This window comes from Lutjanus erythropterus, chromosome 8 (genome assembly GCF_056507025.1).
Source record: "Lutjanus erythropterus isolate fLutEry1 chromosome 8, fLutEry1.hap2, whole genome shotgun sequence".
Lineage (NCBI taxonomy): Eukaryota > Metazoa > Chordata > Actinopteri > Lutjaniformes > Lutjanidae > Lutjanus > Lutjanus erythropterus.
In genome coordinates, this window is record NC_139324.1 from 24,382,234 (window position 1) to 24,394,661 (window position 12,428).

The window sequence follows — 12,428 nt, forward strand, 5'->3', positions numbered from 1 at the left end:
TATATGAAACATCCTTTATTATACAATAATAAAAACAACTTCAGTACTTGACAATGTTGAGGTTTTCACTCACACTGCGGATTAAACAGCTAATTTGTCAAATTCTTCAGCAAAGTAAGACTCAAGTTGAATATCCAAAGCTCTCACAGACACTAAACCTTGAGGCACTTCTTTTGTTTTTTTGCACTCAGGTTTTCAGGGCAGTTTTAGTTTCACAATTACATTTATGAAAAGAATGTTCCTTTTTTTTTTATACAAAATTTAAGCATTTGAATGCGAAATCACATAATACAGTTACCTCAATACTTGTTTACTATATGATACAAAACACACACACACACACAACTAAAAGAAGAGTTAATTCAAGGCCACTTACTGCAGTTCAGTTCATATTATAGCTGACTACATTATGTGAGGTTAAAGTTTCATCTAGTTACATCAAGTACAAACAGTATCAACCCAGAACAGGACGCTACTGCACTGTGGCGATACATCCGTGGGCAGCCTGGGTGGTTTGGTGCCGAGGCTCCTTTAACTGTCACCTTCTGCTGTATTTGCTCCTCTCTGATCTCACAGCACCACACCGCTCCCAGTAAACACTAAGCTTTGTTGACACTGGTCTTTGCTGGAGGCTCGCTGGTCTTGGGTCGTTTGGACTCTGGAGGCTGACACACTGGATCAGTGGGAGGAGAAGGACGCTCTGGAGTAAAGAAGGGATCAGTGACAGAAGCGTTACACATGAGGACTATAAGCTTCTGCTTGCTTTAACAAAATTCAGTCAACATTTACAGTTGTATACTAATAATGAAACTGCTGAAACAAGGGCACAGTTAGATTCCAATAACTTGTATATTTATGGAAACTGATAGTCTGCCTTGCAAGTCCACTTGGGCTGGGCATCTATTGATGCAAGATACTAACTTACATTGATATCAGAATATAGATGATGGTGGTGGACTGGTGACTTTAAGTTTACCACACCCAACAGAAATGATAGTCAAACCCAAAAAATTAACCCCAAATGTAAACAGTAATATCAGTTCAGTTAAGAGTTTTTAAGCTTTTCTGCCAGGCTATAGAAAAAAAACACACAGCAGATGTCATGTCAGTGTTGAATGTGATTAAATATTGTAAAGTGAAGAAAAAACAAAAGCACAATTACTGTGAAAATACAATGATCACAACTATAGATGCACCGATTGGTCTGATAATGAGTTTCTTCAGGATTTCTGCAGGTATTTACAAGATAACTGAGGACATTTTCAGACCATCGTGAATAAAATTTAAGACCCATATCATGTCCATACTGACAAAAAGTATGTTCATTAATCTCTTGTTAAATCATTTATTTTAATTAATCTTTTAATGTAATCTGCCAATTCAAACTGTGTAATGTAAGACCTCTTGTGCTTTCCACGCTTGAAGGGGAAGCATTAAGTTAGCAGGGCTTGTATTAGAGGTTTTTGGTTCCATGTTAATTTCACTTTGTGGTTTTTACAGCATAATCAATACACATTTATCCAAAACATATTTAAAAGTGAGACTGGTGCTAATGCAACATCATAATCCAATCAATTTCTAAGACCAATCAAGACATTTTATGGTTTAAATTCAGATTATTGGATTTCAGTCTCTTTAAGGACCAGTGGAAACCCTGCACTCAGTCAATGTCATTAACAAGTTTCTTTCTGCCATCAGATACAATTTTTTTAGTGCCACAGCAGCCCCTGGCCTCATGTTACCTTCCATAAGAACAATTCCTAGGAGTCTGAAGCAGTGAAAAATACAGATTTTTAAACTGGGGTGGGGGTGGGGGAATCACTGTTGGGGTCACTGCTCTGTATTGTCAGATACCCTGTGTTGAGGGATCCGACTCAGTATTAAAGGAGAAAAACAGAGGAGTGGCGCATCCCTAATCATAACAGACTGTGGGATAAAGGCTGAGGAATTTTGCATCAGCATTGACCGTGATTTTCAGTCATAAAACTTGTGATACTTCCAGCATGAAGGACGACAGCTGAAGTAGTTGCCCTCGCTCACTAACCATGTTTGGCCTTCTCAGTGGAGGCTGGAGTGCGGAAGAGTGAACTAACGGCTGGAGATCGGGATGAAACGGGAGTCAGAGATACTCTCCTGTAAACAGATAGAAAAAGCACAAATGGTAAAAACACTTCAAGCATTGGACAGAAGAAAAAACAGATAAAACACAACCACAGAATACAACAATAAATTGTATTCTTGCACATAGAACAAAGTTAATCACTGTTCCAATTCATTTATCCTCTTTTTTTTTTTTTTTTTGTACTTCTGATTCAGTCGTTGCCCACTAGTGAAACTAGTCAAGACTAGCCAAGGCAAACGTTCCAAGTTACAGATACAAGGCAAATACAAAAGCATGTGCAGACCTGCCATTGTCTACACACAGTCTGTCAGAGTGATTATTATTTTATAGTCAGTGGGGGGTCCAACGAATCCCTCATACCAGACAGGGCTTTGTTCTCACTGCCAGTACGGACCACATGTAAACCAACAAAACATCACAAGCCATTTATATTTATCCTGCAGTTGGAGATGAACATTTAAAAGTGAATTTCAAAACATGTTTTAGACATTTTAAAAGAACATATCTCACTCTTGGTGTTTGTCTCTGTAAATTGCATCTTTAGAGATAATCAGCTTAGTTACTTTAGTCTTTAGTGGGGGAGGGAGGTGGACACTGAGTGCTCTGTGTAGTTACTTCCTCAGTCTGACTCACAACACATTTGAATAGCCCAAATATTTCCATAAATTACAATATGGATTGTGATTGTGTGAGGCAGCACCTACATTCTTCACACCAACAGCACATTTAAACAGACTTTTGAATACCCTTAATGAATGAAAAGATCTGAATTACATTCAGTCTGCCGCACGAGTCCCATATCTTCTCGGTGATGGTTTGACTACACCTTCCTATCAAATTACGAGTGATACTGATTACTAATGAGGTGGTTTCACCGCATGTCAGTGAGCGCCCCAGTCAAAGTTTAAGAGTCATGGTGACCGAGGTTTTGCTATCCTGGACCACGGATTGTGCGACAGTCTCCCTCTGGAGGTCGCACTTAATCTTCTACAGTTTTTGCACGTTTGATTTAAATATTTACCCTGAAACTTATTGTCTTTTTTAAAACTGTGAAGCACTTTATAACCCTAGTTTTGAAAAGTGATATATGAGTAAAGGTTTACATAGTAATAATCATGTAAATGTTCTATGCACAGGAAACAAAATAAATGACATGAAACATCCACTAACACTACACACAAAACAAAACATTAGGTAGATAAAAATTAATCAAATATCACAATAAAGAAAATGTCTTGACATTGTACATATTGAAGGGTTAATTACTTTATTATTTTATCTTATAAAAGAACTGCTACCAAGTGTTGGATTCTTTTTGTTTTGCCTACATAATTCAAACATGCATTGCCAAAGACAACTCAAGCAATTTTTTTGCACATGCTGAGGTCATAGCTGGCTACTTTTATTTTATTAAAGCAGTAAAGCAGAAGAACTTTAATTTAAAAGAACAACCTTTATATGAACAAAAGATGCTGTAAATGTCATATTTATCATTTAATAAAGGCTGTTTTTTCAAATTGTGTTTTTTCTTTGTTAATATTACAATACATACCATGTCATGGACCTTTTATCGTGGTATTATCATACCGTGACTTTTTGTTATCGTTACATTCCAAGGAAGTATGACTTTGCCCTAGTTTTGGCTCCAGAATTAATTGAAATATGGCCAGGAGAAATTTCCAAATTGCAGAAATGGTAAGAGGTAAGAGATTAAAAGACCCAAACAATGTCACATCATGATTTTAGCTTTTTTTTCACTGAAAATTAAAATTGTGATGCATAAATGATCATCCCCACTAACTCTGACTGATTTTTTTTAACCATAATGTGCAGCCTTCAATTGAATAATTGATTGACGGCTAATTAATCACAACTAGTGTCATAATATTAAAGCTACAGTAGGCAACATTGTTTTGGTATAACTGAGAAATAATTTTAAAAAAACAACTTTCAGCATATTGTAAATCAGGTGTTCTGAGAGAGAACTAGACTTCTGCACCTCCTCTACGGCTCTGTTTTCAGCATTTAGAGAATCTGGCTGTGACGCTAGACTTAAACCAATCACAGATCTTTTAAGATCTGGGGTACAGTTTTATGACTGAATTCTTCCAAAAATTAGTAACACAGACACGCTATGGCAATTTCAAAATAAAAGCACATCTAAAAAAATGATATAGATTGATATTTTCACTTTGCATCAATCATACTGGATTGCTGAACAATGAATCAATATGTCGACTCAGACCGATGTATCGCTACACCCCTACTACTTAACGTAGCCTATTTAACGTAGAAAACCTGGTGCTTGCACACATGCACTTGGAGAAACTGAAAATTTAACATATCACTAAACCCTAACAGCCATTTCTAATTATTTCCTGAAATATTACAGAGTAAATGATCAATCTATAATGTAATAATGATGTGCAGCCCTAATACAAACACACCTACCCTTACATGCTTGAAAAAAAATTACCTGCCAACAATCAAAGCATGCTGAGCCAATATAAAGGTTCACCCTCAGTGTTATAATAATCAACTCACTCTGACAGAATCAAACTTGATAACTCGTGCTCAGTATACCTTGGGGTGGGCCCCTTTTGAGGTGGTGTTGTGGTATTGGCGCCGTTGAGGACTTTAGGGGTGGAGGGAGTGAGGGGGGTGACGCGTGGCTGGGTGGTGGAGTTGGTCGGGGTGAGAGGGGCGACACTGGGTTGAGGAGTGGAGGGTGCGCTTGTGCTCGCAGATGTTGGTGTCTGAGGTCCTGAAGTAGCTTTAGGGGTAGAGGGCTTCCCCCAGCCCTCCAGGGTGTTGAGGGTGATCCTGCGAGGCTGAGGTTTAGACTTGGCACTGGGGGTGCTCTTCTTCTCCTCTGGGGGCGTGACAGAGGGAGCATCTTTCCCGGTTTGGGATGTGGGAGTTGGGGCTGAGTTTGGTGGCTGGGTCACAGGAGATGAGGTCTTGGCCGATTTCTTGATCTTTTTCTCCACGCCACTGTTTGGAGTAAAGATCTCCAGGGTGGGGGGCTCCTTCAGCGGAGTGCCCAGCTCTCCAGGAGAGAAGGACAGGAAGGAGCAATAGCCGTCCGTGGAGGACACAGCCAGGAAGGAACCATCACGAGACCTACAGAGGATATAATAGAAAAACATGTTTGCGGGTGAATGAAAAACAGAATTTTTAAATTCATACCTCTAATTTTTACGATATTTCTGTGTGAACGTATCTTTTAACACAGGACTATTATACTCTTTTATAATGGAGGGTAGGATGTGACAAGCTGGATCTTCCTCAGCACCAAAACACCCCCCCCCAAGATAAACCCAGTCACACCCTCATCCACGATCCATCCACAATCCACTCACTCATTCGTTCATGGTTTGTGCCACCATTCAGTTCACTCCCCATATCAGTCACTCAGTCAGGAGAGCAGGAGAGGAGAGAGTGGGAGACAAACAGAGCAGCTAAACGTTTCATCCGCCACTGTCTGCTGTCCTCCGGTCCACAAACTCCGCTAACCTTTCACAACCCCTGGATCGGTTCCTCCCTCTCCCTAAATCAGCTGTTCACTGAAGCTGGTCAAGACACACACCTCAGTTCATTTCCTCAAACGACAACTATTCAAAAAGGTGTTCAGTTGTGCAAGAAAGAGCTACAGATGAAGTAGATTACCATGTCAGGTCGCTGAGCGTGTGGTAGTGGACGTTGGACACGAGGCCGAATGGAAGGGTCTGCTGCGTGTCATACAAGAATATGGAGTCTTCAGAGGCTACAGCGAACACCATGCGGTACGGCAGCTGGAACACGTTGGGAAGAGTCTGAACAGAACCGTCTGTAGGGGACAAGGGGAGGAAAAATGAAGAGCACATGCAAGTAAAACATAAAAGAACATAAAGTGTGCAGACAGTTAAGAAAGGAGGGTTTAATTATCATCCTTGCCTTCTCCCTTCTTGGTCCTCAGCTCAAAATAGATGGGGCAGCAGCGCACAGCCAGTGTAGCTTTAGAGGGACAAGGCAGGTGGGCGATTGGCCTAAAACACACAGACAGGGATTTGTACATCATTAATATATTCATAAATGACTCTGAAAAAAAAACTATAAACACCACAGCATGGCACAAAACTTACCTCTTGAGACCCTTCCTGGAAAAGATGTAGGTGGTATTTATGATGTTTTCTCCGATTTCCACACACCCAGCTGAGGTTAAAAAAGGTGACGACAGTAGACAGAACTTTGAATTAGACAAATGATCTTATCTAGGATATGATGCACTGAATTTCGCTGGGATATTCTAAATAAATGTTGTGTAGATACCTGGGGCAAGCAGGAAAGACCCATCTGGTGTGAATGAAAGTCGTCTGAAAAATGACCTCATGCTGTCATCATGAAACATTCTGTACTGTTTGACCTGCAAACAAAATGATAAAGGACATGATGAATGATAAAAATCATAAATGACAAAGATAACAGCAATGATGTTGTTGTTGTAGTAAGTATTGCTGTGCTTTGGCAATATTGTTCGCCAGACATTTATACCAATAAAACATATTGAATTGAACTGAATTATTGAGAAACGCAGCACTGTGAGCACGTATGTTACATGTCTCACTCTCTTGGCTGTGGGGCAGAAGTTCTCTGAAGATTTCACACAGTAAATTTAATTCATTTTAAGACCAAATATGGGGGATTATAAACAAGTTTAAGGCAACAGGTGGCCAAAACAGCAGTGAGAATGGAGTTGGTTTTATGTAGACTAATTTCAAAAATGCACATGCAAAAGGTAAAAATTAGATATGAGGTTCTGTCTACATGTAAGTATTAACTTGTTTGAAAAAAGACAAAGCATTGGAGTGACTCAACCAGGCCTTGACATTAACTCTTTTGTGGCCCAGCTATTCCATTTCTGCTTTCAACTGCCCCATAGTTAACAACCATTGTCTCAAACTGAAGGTCTTTTTTCCATTCTACAAAATAAAATCAGTTTAATAACTTGGTTTCAGTAATTCGTGTCACTTCACCGACTTGTTTTGATCTCCCATGCAGGTCTGACAGTTGGTCCCTGCATGTCTGACTATAAACATAAACTGATAGTGTGCAAGTGTGCGTGTTGTAGAGCTAGTGTCAGCGCCATCTCACACTTTTTGAGTTTAAACACCTAACAGTTAGGGCTGCAACTAACAATTATTTTCTTTATTGACTCATCTGACAAAAAATTTTCACATTAGAATCTATTAATTGTTTAGTCTAGAAGACATGATTGTCAAAAATGCTCATCACAATTCACACGAGCCCAAAGTGTCTTTGTCAAACCAACAGTCCAAAACGCAAAGACTCTTCATTCACTATCATGAATGACACAGAAAAGCCTTACATTTAAGAAGCTGAAACCAGATAATCGTTGCAGCTCTACTAACAATTAAAATTCTATACATTCTAACTCAGAATTACAGCAAAATAATTCATTTGTAATCATAAGTTTCTCTGTCTGTCCCAGATATTGTGTCTTTGTGTCTCAGGGGCTATTTTTATTCTTCCCAGGATAACAGGACATCCTTAATTTTGAGTGCTGGACTGAACAAGGTGTCACCAAATTGAAGTTTCTACTGACCTCTCCCTCTGCAAGTGGCCCAGAGCTCATTTTACTGACAAAGAAGGCCTTCTTCTTGGTGTGTGTACTGTACACACGCATCACTCTGAAAGGGAGGAAAAACATAAAACATCTTAAGCACCAAGGTGCTGAAAACCCCACTGTAAGTGAGTAGCTAAGCAACAGCAAATACATTCATTTACTGATGATTTGACCCATAGAGAAGCCATGAGTGGTCTGAAACTGGGCATCTGAATCTCTGTTGTTCTACCTGTCACAGCTGAGAGTGGCTACATATTGCCCCAGGGGATCCCAGGTCACCCCCTGCACATAGCTCTTATGGTCATTCAAGATACACAGCTTCTGACCTAAACAAAGAAACAAACACAATAAATTCATAGACAATATAAGACTTGCTTTCACATTTTTTACAGTATACTGTGTATTTGCATTTCTAAAATACAAATAGAACAGATGAAAGTTTAAAATATGTTAACCGATATCTATACAAGTGTAAGCAAACCTTTGTTGATGTCCCACATAACAGCCGTGTTGTCGACAGACCCAGACACCATGAAGTTTCCATCCCGTGTCCAGCTGATGTCATACACATCCTCTATGTGTCCCCTAAAGACAAATTAAATGATAAGACATTTCTTTATAAAACCATACTGATGATACAAATTTAGATCATTAAGACAGCGAATTACAAAATGGACAAATCAAGCAGATCTCCAAACTCTGAATGATGAAATATTATTCACAACAGCTGTGATTCTTTGGTAATTCTAAAATGCACTTGTCAGACCTTGGTGGCTGTAAATGCTGACCAAGACAGTGAGGTGTAGGATGAACAGAAGAATTATGACCTAATATATCGGCAAGTGCCCTTGCATTATTGATTGCCTGATGACACTTAACTGCATTACTGCCAAAGACCAGAAAGATCTTACAGCTTTGACAGGACTCCACACTGTGCCAGTGCAGTGGCCACATCAAAATTATTAAAGGAGGTTGTATTTTTGACACCGTGCTATTGTCAGCTGTAACACAGCCTAGGAGACTTCAGAATCTAAGTAAAAATTGAATAGAAATTGAAAAGAATTTGAGAAGAATTGTTCTTAAAACACCCTCATTCGATGGGATCAAACCGGCCAGAGTTGTGTACCTTAATGTCTTGACCACAGACCAGCTCTCCTTGTTGAGCTGAGCATCTTCATCCTCCTGGAACATGGGGGCCTGCTCAGGCTCCTTAGAGTCATTGAGCTTCCACAGCAGAATCGCTGCATCTGTAACCCCCCAAAAACAAACAAAAAAAACGTCATTACTAAAGACCAATCTATTTTAAATGTCCTATTCTATAAATAGTTACTATAAAAAAATTACGTATCACAAATTTTTGCCTTGTGTCTGTGCGTTATGGATGACATACCATCTCCTCCTGAGGCAAGCAGCTCTCCATTCGGGCTGAAGCGCACTACGTTGACAGCCTTGGTGTGTCTTGCTAGATTAGACAGAAACTCCACCACTGCCTTCCCGTCTGGGCCCATGTCCACCCGCCACAGCTGCATCAACATCAGGGCAAGAGGTCATTAAACACATACTCAGTAAATAGGGATATACATGTATGTGCACAACATGTTTTTTTTCACCTGATACATAAACTGATAACACCTGCTTCTTGTGGCCAATGCCAATAAAATACCCAATAATTTCAATATTTTGTACTTTAAAAAGAAATTCATATAACTTGTAGTTTTCTAGCCTGTAGTCCTTGTAGTTTATGTACACCTGAGTGAAAGAAGTGCTAAGATGTAGTGAGTAAAGGTGGATGATTTAAAATTCCACATCTCTGAGCTAACCAAATCTTACTGATGTCACCATTATAAGAAACACAAAGAACAGTTCAGGATAGGGGCACAGTGCAGAGATGGACATATTCTATATTCACAGAGCCTTCACTCTGAACAGCCTAGTAAGTAAAAGAACCAAAGAACTGGTAGAACAATAGCCAAGTGTCAGGGAGAAGAAATCACAGCTTATTAAAAATGTATGATTGTTATGTTCTAAAAAATATGTAATACAAAGAATATTATAAAAGGTTCCTAAAAATATCAGTAAAACCCATCTATGTAATATTCCCAGGAAACAATCTGCTGAAAATTCATACAAATTGCTTGTTTTACACAAACTTCCTGATGTTATTGTGTTCCCTGTGTGGGTTAATTGCACAGTTTATCAGTTATTCTGTACTGTTATGGTTAAATATGCCACTTAGTCAGGGGTCGTCAGTGTACTCAATGATAGAAAAGGGGCAGGAAAAATGTTGGTTCATCACTGCATTAACCAAATGTATTCACTCCTGTCTCTCTACTCACTCTGACTGTAGTGTCCACTCCAGCTGTGGCCAGCCGATGAATTCGTCCATCAGAACTGTGCTGGAAGTCCAGACTGTAGACTGGCTCCTTGTTGTGCCATGCAATCTCACACGTTACCACCTTCATTTTGTATATCTAAGTCTGACCTCCAGAGGAAAAAACAAACAAACAAACAGACAAACATGTAAATGTGACGCTTCAGACAGATTTAAACAGGCTGATAGTGGCTCAGCAGCCAACACAGACTGTCATCTACACTCATCGCCCACTTGACCCCCTTTTGCTCTCAGAACTGCCTTAATTCTTCATGGCATAGATTCAACAAGGTGCTGGAAACATTCCTCAGAGATTTTGGGTACATATTGATATGATAGCATCATGTAGTTGCTGCAGATTTTTCAGCTGCACATCCATGATGCAGATCTCCCATTCCACCACATCCCAAAGGTGCTCTATTGGATTGAGATCTGGTGACTGTGGAGTTCAAGAAACCAGTTTGAGATGATTTGCGACATGGCGCGTTATCCTGCGGGGAGTAGCCATCAGAAGATGCGTAGACTGCGGTCATAAAGGGATGGACATGGTCAGCAGCAATACACAGGTAGGCTGTGGTGTTTAAACGATGCTCAACTAGTACTAGGGGGCCCAAAGTGTGCCAAGAAAATATCTCCCACACCATTACACCAGTACCAGCAGCCTGAACTGTCAATACAAGGCAGGATGGATCCATGTGTGTTCAGAGATGGTCTTCTGCATACCTTGATTGTAACTGTTATTGTGTGGTTATTTGAGTTGTCTGCTGCCTTCCTGTCATTCTCCTCTCACCTCTGGCATCAACAAGGCATTTTCATCCAGTGGACTGCCACTCACTGGATATTTTATCTTTTTTTTTAAAAACCCTAGAGATGGTTGTGTGTGAAAATCCCAGTAGATCAGCAGTTTCTGAAATACTCAGACCAGCCCCTCTGGTACCAATAACCATGCCACGTTCAAAGTCACGTTAAGTCACCTTTCTTCCGCATTCTGATGCCCAGTTTGCACTTCAGCAGCTTGTCTTGACCATGTCTAGCTACATGCCTAAATGCATTGAGTTGCGTTGTTTTTGACTGATAAGATATTTACATTAACGAGCAGTTGAGTAGGTATTCCTAATGAAGTGGCAGAGTATATATGTGCGGGACGACGTGGACCCTTTCACAGAATGCAGAAGAAAATAACGTCATAAAACTGATTATGTGGCTACACAGTCATTGGAACAGACTGCTGTAACTAGCTAACATCGTTAGCAATAAACTTAGCGGGCTTATTGTAAAGATTAGTGACTAACGTTATGGAGAAACGACAAAACTAAATATGTGGCTACATAAGTATATGTTAGCTAATGCGTATGTTCGTTACGACCACAGTCAAGTTTTATCTGTTTATTTATTGAACCTAACTTAAGTTATCTCGAACTAATTTTCAGTCTTACCTCCTCTGTTGTCCAGCTGAAGCGATTAGTAAATTCCCGCGTACGATTCTTTCAAAACTTCCGGTCGAGTATGCTGCAGTGATTGGACAAAACTGCGGAACAGGCGGTGACTGTCGCAAACGATCATTGGTCTTGTCTCGATCACGTGGGAACCCTGTCGCGAGAGTAAGTATTTTAACTCAAACCATAATCTTTACCTTAACCCCATTTAACCTAACTGTTTTTGTCCCTAAACCTAAACACGTCTTAACAGCAGCGTTGTCGCATTATAAAACATAGTTAGCTTTTACAAGATATACAATGAAGAAACAATGCTTACAAATCTCGCGAGAGTTTCGTAAATCTAGTGGTAAAAAAAAAAAAAAAAAACTGCTCATAATATGGGTAATTCGACCGAATTTTTTAGGGCTCACTTTGATCATTTTGGGATTTTTGTTTCGTTTTCCAATTTCAGTTTTCTTTTTTAAAATAATTTTGTCTGTGTCAATGCTAACAGCATACATTTTGGGGAGTCTAAACGTTTTTTAGTTTTTTTTAGTTTTTAATTTCAATCTGTCAGAGGTCTGTAATAGGCTCTGGCATTCACTATACACTTAATGCATTTGGTACGAAAAATGCACCACTGAAACCCATTAAAACCATGATTTTTGATCCCATGGTAGTCACAGCATTATATGTATTTCTCAATATTAGGCTTTCATTCTTAAGTTTTTGCTTCAAAATTGTAGTTTTCCTGTTCGCCACCAGATTTCTGCCATTTTCTTATGTTTGGCATAAAGGGAAATTATGTGTTTTTTTCCTGGTTTCCTGTAAGGGCACTATTGTTGTATAATGGAGCCAATGAAGGCATAATTATGCCTGCCAGGTGTAAAC

The 12,428-nt window shown here is 39.5% G+C and overlaps 1 protein-coding gene across 1 annotated transcript; it reads right to left on the reverse strand.

Moving 5' to 3' along the window:
• Positions 1-11,672, reverse strand: chaf1b (chromatin assembly factor 1, subunit B). The gene is made up of 14 exons (XM_084724986.1): positions 11,556-11,672; positions 10,085-10,230; positions 9,139-9,271; positions 8,875-8,995; positions 8,230-8,333; positions 7,978-8,074; positions 7,728-7,812; positions 6,434-6,527; positions 6,247-6,316; positions 6,059-6,150; positions 5,792-5,951; positions 4,706-5,245; positions 2,045-2,133; positions 1-700 (listed from the first exon to the last, which is right to left on the reverse strand). The coding sequence occupies exons 2-14, from the start codon at positions 10,208-10,210 to the stop codon at positions 600-602; spliced, it is 1,812 nt and encodes a 603-aa protein (XP_084581112.1). The 5' UTR covers positions 10,211-10,230; positions 11,556-11,672; the 3' UTR covers positions 1-599.
• Between the last annotated feature and the right edge of the window lie 756 nt (positions 11,673-12,428).